The 12617-nt window shown below is 32.6% G+C and overlaps 1 protein-coding gene across 2 annotated transcripts; it reads right to left on the bottom strand.

Moving 5' to 3' along the window:
- On the bottom strand, positions 1-11960 carry LOC124534808 (glycosylated lysosomal membrane protein B-like). Of its 2 annotated transcripts, XM_047110827.1 has the most exons (7): positions 11624-11960; positions 10925-11170; positions 8850-9038; positions 3420-3650; positions 2372-2505; positions 1253-1390; positions 1-336 (listed from the first exon to the last, which is right to left on the bottom strand). In XM_047110827.1, the coding sequence occupies exons 1-7, from the start codon at positions 11684-11686 to the stop codon at positions 159-161; spliced, it is 1179 nt and encodes a 392-aa protein (XP_046966783.1). In that variant the 5' UTR covers positions 11687-11960; the 3' UTR covers positions 1-158. The 2 variants fall into 2 exon arrangements, with proteins under 2 accessions (XP_046966783.1, XP_046966784.1); XM_047110828.1 differs by lacking the exon at positions 2372-2505.
- Between the last annotated feature and the right edge of the window lie 657 nt (positions 11961-12617).

The following is a 12617-nucleotide window of genomic DNA, read 5'->3' as shown; positions in this document are numbered from 1 at the left end:
GAAAATTCCATCGGCACGATGTTACCCAACTCAGCCTAAGGTCGAATCAAAATATTACTACACGAGAATAACAATATACACTTATAAACAAAATTGGTTTATAACAATTTTTATCTATATTGGGGTTAACATACTGTGTGGGATCGTGTAGTCCAGCTTTAATCCTCGTTGGTGAATCGCGTTCTACTGTTATTGTGTCTGTACCGCCTTAAAAGCACGTACGTGATTCCTGAGAGCGCTAGGACAACCGGCACCCCAAGTCCTATGGATATTATCATGATGACGAAGAAGGAGAAACCCTCCACTGGTGGAGCCCCGTAACCGATGGTGAATGACCTGAAAATTTATTTTATATTTAATTTTTTTTTTTATTCTTGGCCAATTAATTTTTATAATTTAAGTAGTGATTTTTTTGGTAATTCCATTATTGGGCCAAAGATTAGTTTATTTTATAGAAAATGTTCTGTTTCAAACGAAGAAGAAATTGAGATTAACAAAAGATTTAGGTTGAGAAAAACGAAGAATTGTTAGTAGTTCACATGCTATATTGTGAACTACTAATAATTTTTATAGTTTAGTAATCTATATCTAATACAACACTATTCAACTTAGCTACTTTTATCCACAATTTTTTTATCGATATTGAAAATCATAGTCCATAGATTATTCAAGGTTCGACCAATGGTGTCGCGTCAATTCAAAGTCAAATGTTTATTTGGCTTTTGTCCTCTTGTGATTGGAATACGCTATGGGGCCGTCCATAAATTACGTCATCGATTTTTTCAGACTTTAGACCCCCCATACAATCATCCTATCGTCATTTCTTAATGACCCCCCCCCCCCTTCTAGCATTATCAGTTTGACGAAATAGGTGTGCTGGAAGAAATTTCTTTTTAGAAATAATATTTTTGTACGTGAACAATAAACTATAAATAAGAATGACGTCAATTTCGAAACACTCCCCCCCTCCTATCTATCATTTACCGTCATCCGTAGACCAACTCCCCCCCCTAATTAAGAATGATATGATATATAGTAGATTTTAGCTACTGATAGCCCAATGTAAGTATTGTAAGTCCAAAGTTAAAAGACATACATTTCCAGTCCGTCTCGTTACATGTGTACACATACGCAACGCATTTATGCGTATACACTGTACGTATATGTTTCGTTTGTGTGTGCGCTGCGAGTTCATGGATGTGTGCGTGTGTGGTGTGTGTGCGTGTGTCGGTTTTAGTGTGGCGTGACTCACCACGACGTGTAGTTGTGTTGCCTGTAGTACCCGTCGCCCGTCTCGCCGAACGATACGAACATGTCCTGAACGAGCAGGTAAGCCTGATCGATGTCCGTGTAAAACAGCTTCAGCGTGCTGTGACGCGGGAGATCGGTCCTGTAATATATATTACATACATTACATACGACCTCCGTGGTCGAGTGGTGTGTACACCGGTCATGGGTACGCCGCTCTGAGGTCCCGGTTTCGATTCCCGGCCGAGTCAATGTAGATTACCATTAGTTTTCTATGTTGTCTTGGGTCTGGGTGTTTGTGGTACCGTCGTTACTTCTGATTTCCACAACACAAGTGCTTCAGCTACTTACATTGGGATCAGAGTAATGTATGTGATGTTGTCTCATATTATATTATATATGATTATACATCATTCCTAGAAAAATCTTTTATAATCTAACGAACAATAGTTACTAAAAAAACCAGGATGAATCAATGGAATTCAAAAATGTATAGTCTATAAAAATCTACGGACAAATCCTTGTCGGTTGGTCTTAATTTGATACGTTTTTCGTGATTGATACAATAGGCTATTTGACAATGCGAAAAATTAATTGTGAATTATTGTAATCAGTGTATATTATGAGTTTAAAATGGTTATTTACTAACGAAACTTGAAAAAAATACTTAATTTATTCAAAAATCAATAAATAAAAATGCATTTTTTCAAACGTTTGTCACGTGACACAAAACGCGCCTGATTGGCCGGGCTTATGATGAAGTCACTTTCTTGTAAACCTTGCTTATCTACTATATGTACTACAGATTAAAATACAGCAAAGTGACGTCACCGACCCCATTGCAGCGCCATATTGTCCAAGTATCGTTTTTGCACGTTATTTAAATATGGAATTTTTAATATGATATTTTTCGGCAAATATGTACTAGAAATTAAAAAAAATCAACTTTTACTGGGTCCCTTAATCTCTACTAAATAATATATAATGAATTTTAAAAACCAGTCAAATAGCCTATTATGTATTTATTTATGATCTTCAAATGACAGAAAATTATTAATAATGGCAATAATAAAAACAAAACGAGTTAATTATCAAAGTAAAGGGTATGTGGTGTGGTGCGTACCGAGTGAAGGCGGAAACGCGCGCGACAGTGGAGCTGGCGACTCCGCGGGCGTCCTCCGAGTAGGCCACGGGCCGGAACTGCAAGTACCCGCCCTCGCCCGCCTCGAACAGCGACGGGCTCTTGATCTCTATGATCTGACACGACACAATGTTAACACATACATATGCTGCGGTAACTCCATTGGCACGGACGAGACATTAATTTACATCCAAACTCAAACTCAAATTCCTTTATTCAATATAGAAGCATTACACTTACTTATTGATTGTCAAATAAACACTACCACCGGTTCGGAAAAAGGAACCAAGAAACATGCTATTTGATAAGTTTCATTCAAATGTAATGCATGATAATTTGAAAAAAGTTCTATATTCAAAATAAAGAAAATTTAAATTAAAAAGGCAGTCTCATTTCAGGAATGGCGCAGCAGTGATTGTTAACATTTCTTTTATTTTTGTTTTTGTTCTCTTTAGTATTATCTATTATATTAACTCTAAGATAAGATATTTGTTACTAACAAAAATGGATATATAGTCTGAAATAAATGATTTATTATTATTATTTCAACAATTCCATGTCAACAAACGGGACATAACATCTTAATTGAATAGTTGAAGTGTTTGTACAGTACAAACGTCTATGGTCGAAGATTAACACATTGATACTGACATCAGCCTTAAAAGAAAAATGGAAAATCAATATTATCTGAATAAAGGTAAATCATCAAATATAAAGTCTCACCCAATGATGTTCTAGTAAACAGATATGTCATTAACGCACAAAAAGTGAAGACTAGAAAACGTCCTAATTGGGACGTTTGCCTTTAGTCGTTTTACGTAGTAATCCGTTATAATACATCATGATTATGTAGTAATAGGTTTTGCGTAATTAAAACATCTAGTTATCCCTTTTACTTATTGTTTTTATCAAGCTTTTTACTTGTAACGAAATGTAGAATAAATAATAAAATCCCCGGCGCGGCACACTTTTTTTCTGTTGTGTAGTATGGATATAACATATCTGTTTATTAGAATATCATTGGTCTCACCTCAAAAACTCCCGGCGTGTGTTCATCGTCCAAGCTCTTCCGCATCGTGTAGTGCATGGTCTCAATCACCGGGTCGGTGCTGACCAGAAGCAAGTGTAACGCGTAGCGCGACGCGTTGTACTCTCGACTCGTGGTCAGGTTCACGAGGCTCACGTCGACGAGCGTCGAGTTAGCCGTGTGGATCAAATGCGGGAGGTCCGCTGCGTAGTCTTTGAATGGAATCAGATCCAGCTGGGAGATATGAGATTCGTAACTGTATTGGGACTTCTAATACAAAGGACAAAGTTTAACATTTGAAGAACTGAAGGAACGAAACGAATAGTATGATTATAATGATGGATTTCAGGTGACTATTACTTCATATATATTTAACAACAGCCTGTAAATTCCCACTGCTGGGCTAAAGGCCTCCTCTCCCTTAGAGGAGAAGGTTTTTGGAACATATTCCACCACGCTGTTCCAATGCGGGTTGGTGGAATATACATGTGGCAGAATTTCTATGAAATTTGTCACATGCAGGTTTCCTTACGATGTTTTCCTTCACCGCTGAGCACGAGATGAATTATAAAGACAAATTAAGCACATGAATCAGCGGTGCTTGCCTGGGTTTGAACCCGCAATCATCGGTTAAGACGCACGCGTTCTAACCACTGGGCCATCTCAGCTCAACCACTGGGCCATCTCAGCTCATAGCGTATAGATACCTAAGATGAAAGGAAGCTTACTAACATGGATTTTCATACATGTTTCATAAAAGCTAATAGATATTGAAAATATTTTATCCGCTCACTCATCAGACATTATTAAATTCATCATATATATAGAGTGTTGTTCTATTCGGGTTTGAAGGGTGAGTAAGCCGGTGTAACTATGGGCACAAGGAACTGAATATTTTAGTTTCCTTGGTTGCTGGTACATTGGCGATGTAAGAAATAGTTAATATTTCTTACAGCGCCATTGGCTGTGGGCGATGGAAAAATCTAGTATATGCTCGTCCACCATACAAAAGATCTGTAGACTAGACTATACCATAAAAAAGATCTATTATCACTCAATTTTGAATCTATGGGGGCGACAATACTTGGTCTTCAGATAAGTCTCAAGCGTCGTACTGAATGTAGATACTTATTGCTCGGTTGTATAATATCTACGCTTTTCAATTTTAACATAAATTATTATTATAATGTAAATCACAACTAAAATAAGTTGCACGAATAAATTACGTAACGTTATGAATGTAAATTTCTCGTCTTCAAAAATATTTTAGACGAAAAAAAATCAGGCCAAGTGCAAAAATAGCTTAACAACTTTTCATTTGCTCTCCTTAAATAGAATTCTTATTTTAATATTTATTTTAGCCTTAGTAACAATAAAACGTATTAATTTTTTGATATATAATTTTAAGTAAAGTCCTCTCGACGAGTACAGGGTAAATATAGTACATATCTCAAAATAAAGCTTGTAATTGTCAACTCAATAAATATGTGTAACAATTTTTTTTTTTTTTCGACACAAGGAGTAACTGTATAAGGCTTAGTTTTTTAAATTGGATAGGCGGAACCAGTAAATCAGTTTAAAACTCAGTTGCACTTGTAGGGCTTGCTTTGCACTAATCCTCCAGACCTCTAATTACATTGTTGATACTGTAACTCAACAAACGTATAATTTTATTCTATTATAGACTGTTTTTTAAGTATGGTTTGGTTGACTTATTATAATAAAATATAAACTGGGAAAAAATGTGAATGATTTTCATCGTTTACGCTTTTTTAATTAATTATATTTTAATAAATTTAATGCTTCATAGATATTTTTAAATAGTTTTTCTTTTTTAATTTTTTTAAAATATGGTCTCGTTGGCGTTTTTTTACTGATACTAAGTTTTATATTTGGATTTATTTACTGATACTAAGTTTTATATTTATTATTGGATTGTTTTCATTTTTGGATTTTTTTCCTATCCTCAGTCTCTTTAATGTTATATTTGAGAACTGTTATTGGCCTAATAGTTATTAAGTATTTGTTATTTTGTTTATCAACGACTGTATGTTCTTCGATTAAATAAATAAATATATAGCCTAAAGCGACGTACTACAAAATAAAAAAAAACAAACGTGTCAATTTTACAATGTAAGTGTCTATTTTATTAGTGTGCGTATTCAGTGGTCAACAGTTGATCACTTCTTTTCGATGCGTTCTCAGCTTTGACATTCTATATATTTTTCTACTATACTACTATTTCTACGATATATATGGAATTTTTAATACGATATTTTTCGGCAAATATGTAATACAAATAAAAAACACAACTTTTACTGGGTGCCTTAACTTCTACTAAATAATATAAAATGGATTTTAAAAACCAGTCAAATAGCCTGTTATGTCGACTTTCAACTAGTCTGCTATAGGTAGACAAAATATATCGCTGTTTTAGCGTAAGGCTACACCTAATAGAAATTCTAATACATAGAAACACGACGATTTATTCTTAACATAATAGGCAATGATATTCTAATAAACAGATATGTTATACCCATACTAAACAACAGAAAAAGTGTGCCGCGCCGGGGACCGTTTATTTTTGTTTATTTTACATTTCGTTACAAGTAAAAAGGATAGCTTGATAAAAACAATGAGTAAAAGGGATAGCTAGATGTTTTAATTACGCAAAACGTATTACTACATAATTATGATGTATTATAACGTATTACTGGCATAATTAGGATGAAAACGACTAAAGGCAAACGTTCCAATTAGGACGTTTTCTAGTCTTCACTTTTTGCGCGTTAATGACATATCTGTTTACTAGAACATCATTGATAATAGGTATGTCACGTATTTTTCGTTGCGTAATCATTGAAGAGCAATAAATTAATAAATATTTTAAAAGATAATAATTTAATAAATCCTTTAAATAATAATAATATATATTTGTTAACTTCTATTTATAACAGTAATTTTAAAATCGTAAAAAACTAAGTAAACTAAGTAATTAATGTTCGTTACTAACTAAACTTTCACAATTACGCAAACTCTTAGCTTTGATTCGCTTCCGTTTGCACATTTTATTTGTATTAGCAAAAGTAATAATTATATGTATTATACCTATATAATAGTATTAACTTATTAGATTTGAAAAAAAATCATGTTTATTTATTTCGTCAGATACTAGTTATCACCCGGCATCGTTAAAGTTTTAGGAGCAATTTTCAGGTGTTTGTCGTAAAAAAGTACATATAATTATTTTCTTAGTTGCTTTCATACCAAACGTCATCAAATTAAACTGTGTATTTAGGCTATGATATAACAAACATTTTAAAATTTTACTAAAGACTAAAAAAAAAACAAAAATCTATACTGAAATTAACAGTGTCGTAGGACCCTATTAAAAAATATTCCTGCAGTAAACGTGCCATCAGACGTTTATTTCATATTTTCTACAATTCGTTTAATAAATGATAACGGGCTTGTAGGTACTATACTACTAGGACAAGGCTTCCCAGAAATATTAAGATAAATCTGACCTTTCACACAACTCCATTATAACGAAATATTTCCATATAACTGGCGTTATTTATGGACGGTTATCATTTTTTGGAAATACCAGTTCCCAGTTTAACAGAAACGTGTTCAAGTGAAACCAATCAAATACAATATTATCAATACTGTGACTGACGGCGTGTATCCAATCCTAAAAATTATTCGCTAAAATAACCGGTGTATATATTTATAGGGTGTCCCAAAATTAACGCAAGATATGAATTAAATAGAAAACGCCGTTTTTAGATAGTTATATTTTTATTGACTCGTAAAGGACATAGGATAGGGTTATGTATGGAATAACACATCGAACAAATGGCCTCCACGGCTTTGCATGCACATGCGCACTCTTTTGTTGAAATTTTCCATGACCATTCTGCATCAATGTGGCTGAATTTCGTTGATGCAGCGTTGAATCTCCTCCTTTAATGCACGGGTGGCTGTGGGCTTGTTGACATAGACTTGTAATTTCAAATAACCCCATAAAAAGAAGTCTAATGGTGTTAAATCACACGATCTAGGAGGCCAATTTTGATCACCGAAACGAGATAGTACACGACCTGGAAATGTCGCATGCAGTAATTGAATTTTTTCAAGGGCTGTATGAAATGTGGCACCGTCTTGTTGAAACCACATATTGGACACATCAATATCATCCAATTTTGGCAGAAAGAACTGTGTAATCATGTCGCAATATCGAGCACCAGTAACAGTCACTGCTTGACCAGCATCATTTTCAAAAAAATATGGCCTTAATTATGCCTCCAGCCCAAAATCCACACCATACAGTCACGCGTTGATGATGCATTTGTTTTTCGACAATCACATGTGGGTTCTCCGAACCCCAAATGCGGCAATTTTGCGATTGACAAAGCCATCAAGATTAAAATGTGCTTCATCGCTTAGGATGATTTTGCTCGAAAAATACAATGCAGTATACGCTGTAGAGAGGTTCTTGAAATTTGCATTCGACGTCGTGGACAAGAATTGCAAATTTCAAGAAGGTTGAGGTTCCTGGATTGCCAGCAACACTCTCACGCACTGCTTCGACATTCACATTTGAACGGCTTGTTTTTGGACCAGTGTGTTTGGCGTCACCAACGGATCCAGTCTTCATGAATTTTTCAATTAATCTCTTCACAGTTGACGAAGTTAAAACACTATTCCGACCATATTTTGTATGAAATTTTCGAACTGCAGCCGCCAAGCTTTCACTATTCTTGAAATATTCTTTAATAATGAAGACACGTTGTTCTATCGTGTAACGCTCCATTTTTAATAACCCTATACTGTTAGCTGTCAAATTGCTTCTTTTTTCAGGGTTGCCAACACTTCACCGCACAAATGGCGGCAAATTCAAATCTTGCGTTAATTTTGGGACACCTTTATCATACTAACTGAAGCCGCAGTTTTTCCGAAAAAATTATGAACTAACCCCCTAATTTATTCTCTCTAGAGCTGAATTAAAAAACGTAACCTGTGTCCTTCCCCTGGACTCCAACTGCTTCCATACCAAATTCAACCTAAGTTTCGTATTTATAATATTAGTAAAGGTAGGAACCTAAGTATAAGCTATATCGTTAATTGCAATGTTAAATATTCTATCGTAAAAAAAATGCCTTTAAGAAACACCGCTGGTGAAATTGTTTTCGAAATATCAAAAGTGGATGTATTGAAAAGATTTGCAAAGAACTATTTGTACTGCGTAATTTAGAAGAGATATTATATAATTATATGGAATTGTAAAACTAAGCTTTGTTTATTTTTACATATTTTATATCGGAACTGTATTTTAAAACTGTAAACCAACTAATTAAACTGACAATACAATAGTATCTTTAACAGATTCAAAACTAATGCAGTTTCTAATCATTACTTCGTTGTACTTACCTTTATGTTAATAATTTCAGGTCGTCCTCGTCTCTCTTCATTCAATATACCATAGACATGAATCATCGCCTCCTTATCTGATAATATGCTCTCATTTAAGTGCCAACGAACCCTGTCAAGTTTGTATGCCTTCTGGGGAAACTTTGGGTCGATGTGACCGTTGTCATCCAAGTCATCATATTCGTAAAGCTAGAAAAAAAAAATCAGCTTAACTTAAACGATATCTATGGCTTAATAGATTACTAAATTAAAAAAAAAGGTTTTACTCGCTCGTTCTGGCTGTCAAATATATAACACATAATACGGATTAGAAATATCATATAATATAAGAACACATTTATAATATATGTAATTGTGCCAATGGAATGCACTATTCGATACACACATACGTTTTTATCAATGTAGTTCAAATATTAAATGTATTCATTTAAAACTATTTTTTAAAACAATGAGGTAGCGCCTACAATCGCTTAAATCATTCCCCATATGGCTAACTCTGGTTTGATTAAGCGTTCGTCATGCAATTGTTACAAATAAAAGCTTGTGCCGACAACTTCGTTTGTAATCCCTGAATGTGGTCCAACTTCTCATTACGTTGGATTATGAGAGAGAACTTTGGTGTTTTCATACACAAGAAATGAAATCAGAATAGTCTTTTATTTTTAGTTTGCACCTTTTGTTGCACCTTTCATTTGTTCTTTTATAAAACTTTCTAATAAAAAAATATATATCAAAAACCTTTATAAGATTTCCGATATTGATTTTACATTATGCTACTGATCTACGAAAAACTCCTTGTTTTGTAAAACATTCAGCAACACATTAATTTGTTGTGCAAAAAACTGATTATAGATAAAAATCTGTATAAATATGATTATATAAATAATTTAAATAGTTAACAAACAAGACATGTGAACTCAAAAGTGATAACAATACAAAAATTATACATAAAAATGATTCTGTCAACACCAAAAAACGAACCTATTTGTTTGTGTTTTTATGCAAAAAGGCTTAATTTTCTTATTGTAAGTATTTTTTATCAGTAAAAATGAACCTTAGAATGAATAATTGAATAAGCATTTAATTTACAGACAGTCTGTAATGTTGCAATTTATTATATACATAGGTATAATATACACATTTGTATGTAGATAAATTAACAAATGACTAATAATGTAGGCCAGATCAGTGAATCATTGTTTTATATGGATAAGCAATACATAATTTCCTGATTTTAAATCATGATTTAGACAAAATTATTATTATTTTGAATTGTTAGTTGTAATTAGATTTACATATTTTTTATAAAATATATCAGTAACACTCCATTTGAATTACTAGTATTCTATAAGGTTTGTGCTAGGAGGGAGGGTGACTAAAACCCAGGTTACCACAGTTGAAATTGTGGCTATTTTCATTACTAGGTGATTTGGGCAATGGACACTATAATATATTGTGATGTTCCATATGTTACTGAATATTACAACATTTGATGGTGATCTGTTTAAGTATAACCATAAAAAAGAAACATATGATGGTAATAAAGTGCTTTTTATTTTATAGCTTTGTTTTATTTAATAAAGAAGGGCACACAGGCTGTTAATGGGTCACCCAACGGTAATTATCAGTGTAAGAAACAATATTCACACTCTCAACAAACTGTGGTTAACACACTGGAAATAGAAAATTGTGACCCATTATTCCATTAGTAGTAGATTGCAGCCATAAATCTTATGCAATATTTACTATTGTCTTCCCTACCCATATAAGTTTGCACAATACCTAATAAACACCTAAGTATTTGTGAGGTTAGCAAAATATTTCTATTCAATAGGATAAATTTTCTAGGCAGCATTTATGGTTATCTTCAAGTACAATTGATATCTTTATTATGTTTGCAAACAATTTAAATTTATTTAAATTATATTATTTAAATTTATATTGATAAAATAAAATATACAATGAATGAACATAATAAAATTAGTAGCATGATTGAGTATCAAATGTCCAAACACACAAATTAACAGATTTATCATACCTAATATATGACTAGTTTTCAACATTGTAATGCTTACCTTGTCAATGGCTGTAGCAAAACTATAGCTAGGTTCTTCAGACAATGCAATGCTCTTTGGCACTTTGTCTGTCCATGTCACATTTAGAGTTGAATTCAAACTTGTTACAGCAAAAATCACAGTGGGCAAGTGTCTCGTAAAGTCCCATATTTGATGTATTGTATCTGAGGCACCGTCGCATTTCACATATAATAGTGTAGTGTTTGATGAGCAGATGTCGCATCCTGGATTTAGTTTAGCTGTTATCTGAAACACGATTAGAATAATGAATAATTTAAATACAAATTTGGAATAATATATAATAATTAATTATTTGAGATGAATATTGACACATTAACAGTTTTTCTTTTTACTGTATTTGCATTAATATTTAAGTATCATCATAATATTTTAGATTTTTTTATTAGGTATAATTTACATGACTGTATTGTAATATATTTCAAATAGTTCTTTCTTCTTTCGAGTGTCAGGGTTACATGTAAGTATGCCAACTGTTTATCATGTTGGTTATCCTAGTTTACTTAATTAATACCATCACATGAATTTAATTAAAATCTTTGTTTTAAAACTGAAGTATAACTAAAAGATTTTATTATACAAAAATATATTGCTCTAACAAAATCTACATAAACAAAAAAATGACACTCTTTCGACATAACAAAGAAATTGACAACACACACATTATTTACAAACACTTACCTTCCTGTCTTGTCCATATGCGTAGGAAAGGCCAACAAAAATCAATATTGTCTGGAGATTCATTTTTATCGTAACAGGAAACGACAATTATATATAAAAAAGTATTAATCAAATATCGATTACAGGGGTCGAGTTCACAACACAATAAACATACTACAAATTACACGATAAACACCTCAGCACGTGCGAAAACTTCGAGTGGATATAAATGCATTCGATAACGCCTACCAATATACAGCTATATAAAATTATGTCTCCTTTTGCGTATTATTTTGATTATACAGTTTCTGTCTCCTCACGATAATGACTGAACTCTGAAATGACATTTGACAATTACGTCATATGCAGCTGTGCTGATTTAAAATATGTTATAGTATCCAGATATCGTAATAATTATATATCACGGGTTAGATATTTTCTAAGATTATCTATTTAATAAAATGAAAAATCTATGAGTGCAAAAGGGTTTAAAATTGAATATGGATTCTTAAGATCTATTTGTACATAGAGAATGTGTGTAAATTATGTATAAAAACTTGGTAATTATGATTAACAATATAAAAATTGTTGAACAAATACACTTTTGTTTAATACGTTGCAAAAGAATATTAAGTATTTTAAAGATAAATAATGCCTCTAATTCCAGTGATTTAAGATATGCGCTGACTGTTAGCCAGTCAGTAAGTTAGTCGAGAAGAGATTCATCCTGACCTTAGTTATATATTTTTTGCTATAAAAACACATTTTCTCTAAAGTTTATTTTCATAGCATATCCAATGGTCCAATTTTATAATACTTTTTTTTTTCATTTAAATTGTCTTCATTGTTGGACCAAAATCGATTTTCAATTCTTCTGTATTTTTACTGTAGTTCTTATAATTATATCTATATGAAAACCATATAAGTCTTAAATTTCCTTTAAGTACATATGTGCGCGATAAATGGACAAATAACTCACAATCAAGCCTACCAATTTTGATAGGTCTTTAATTCA

This window comes from Vanessa cardui, chromosome 13, assembly GCF_905220365.1.
Source record: "Vanessa cardui chromosome 13, ilVanCard2.1, whole genome shotgun sequence".
Taxonomy (NCBI): Eukaryota; Metazoa; Arthropoda; class Insecta; order Lepidoptera; family Nymphalidae; genus Vanessa; species Vanessa cardui.
Note: the sequence above shows the minus strand (reverse complement) of the source record. Positions and strands in the feature narration are given on the sequence as shown.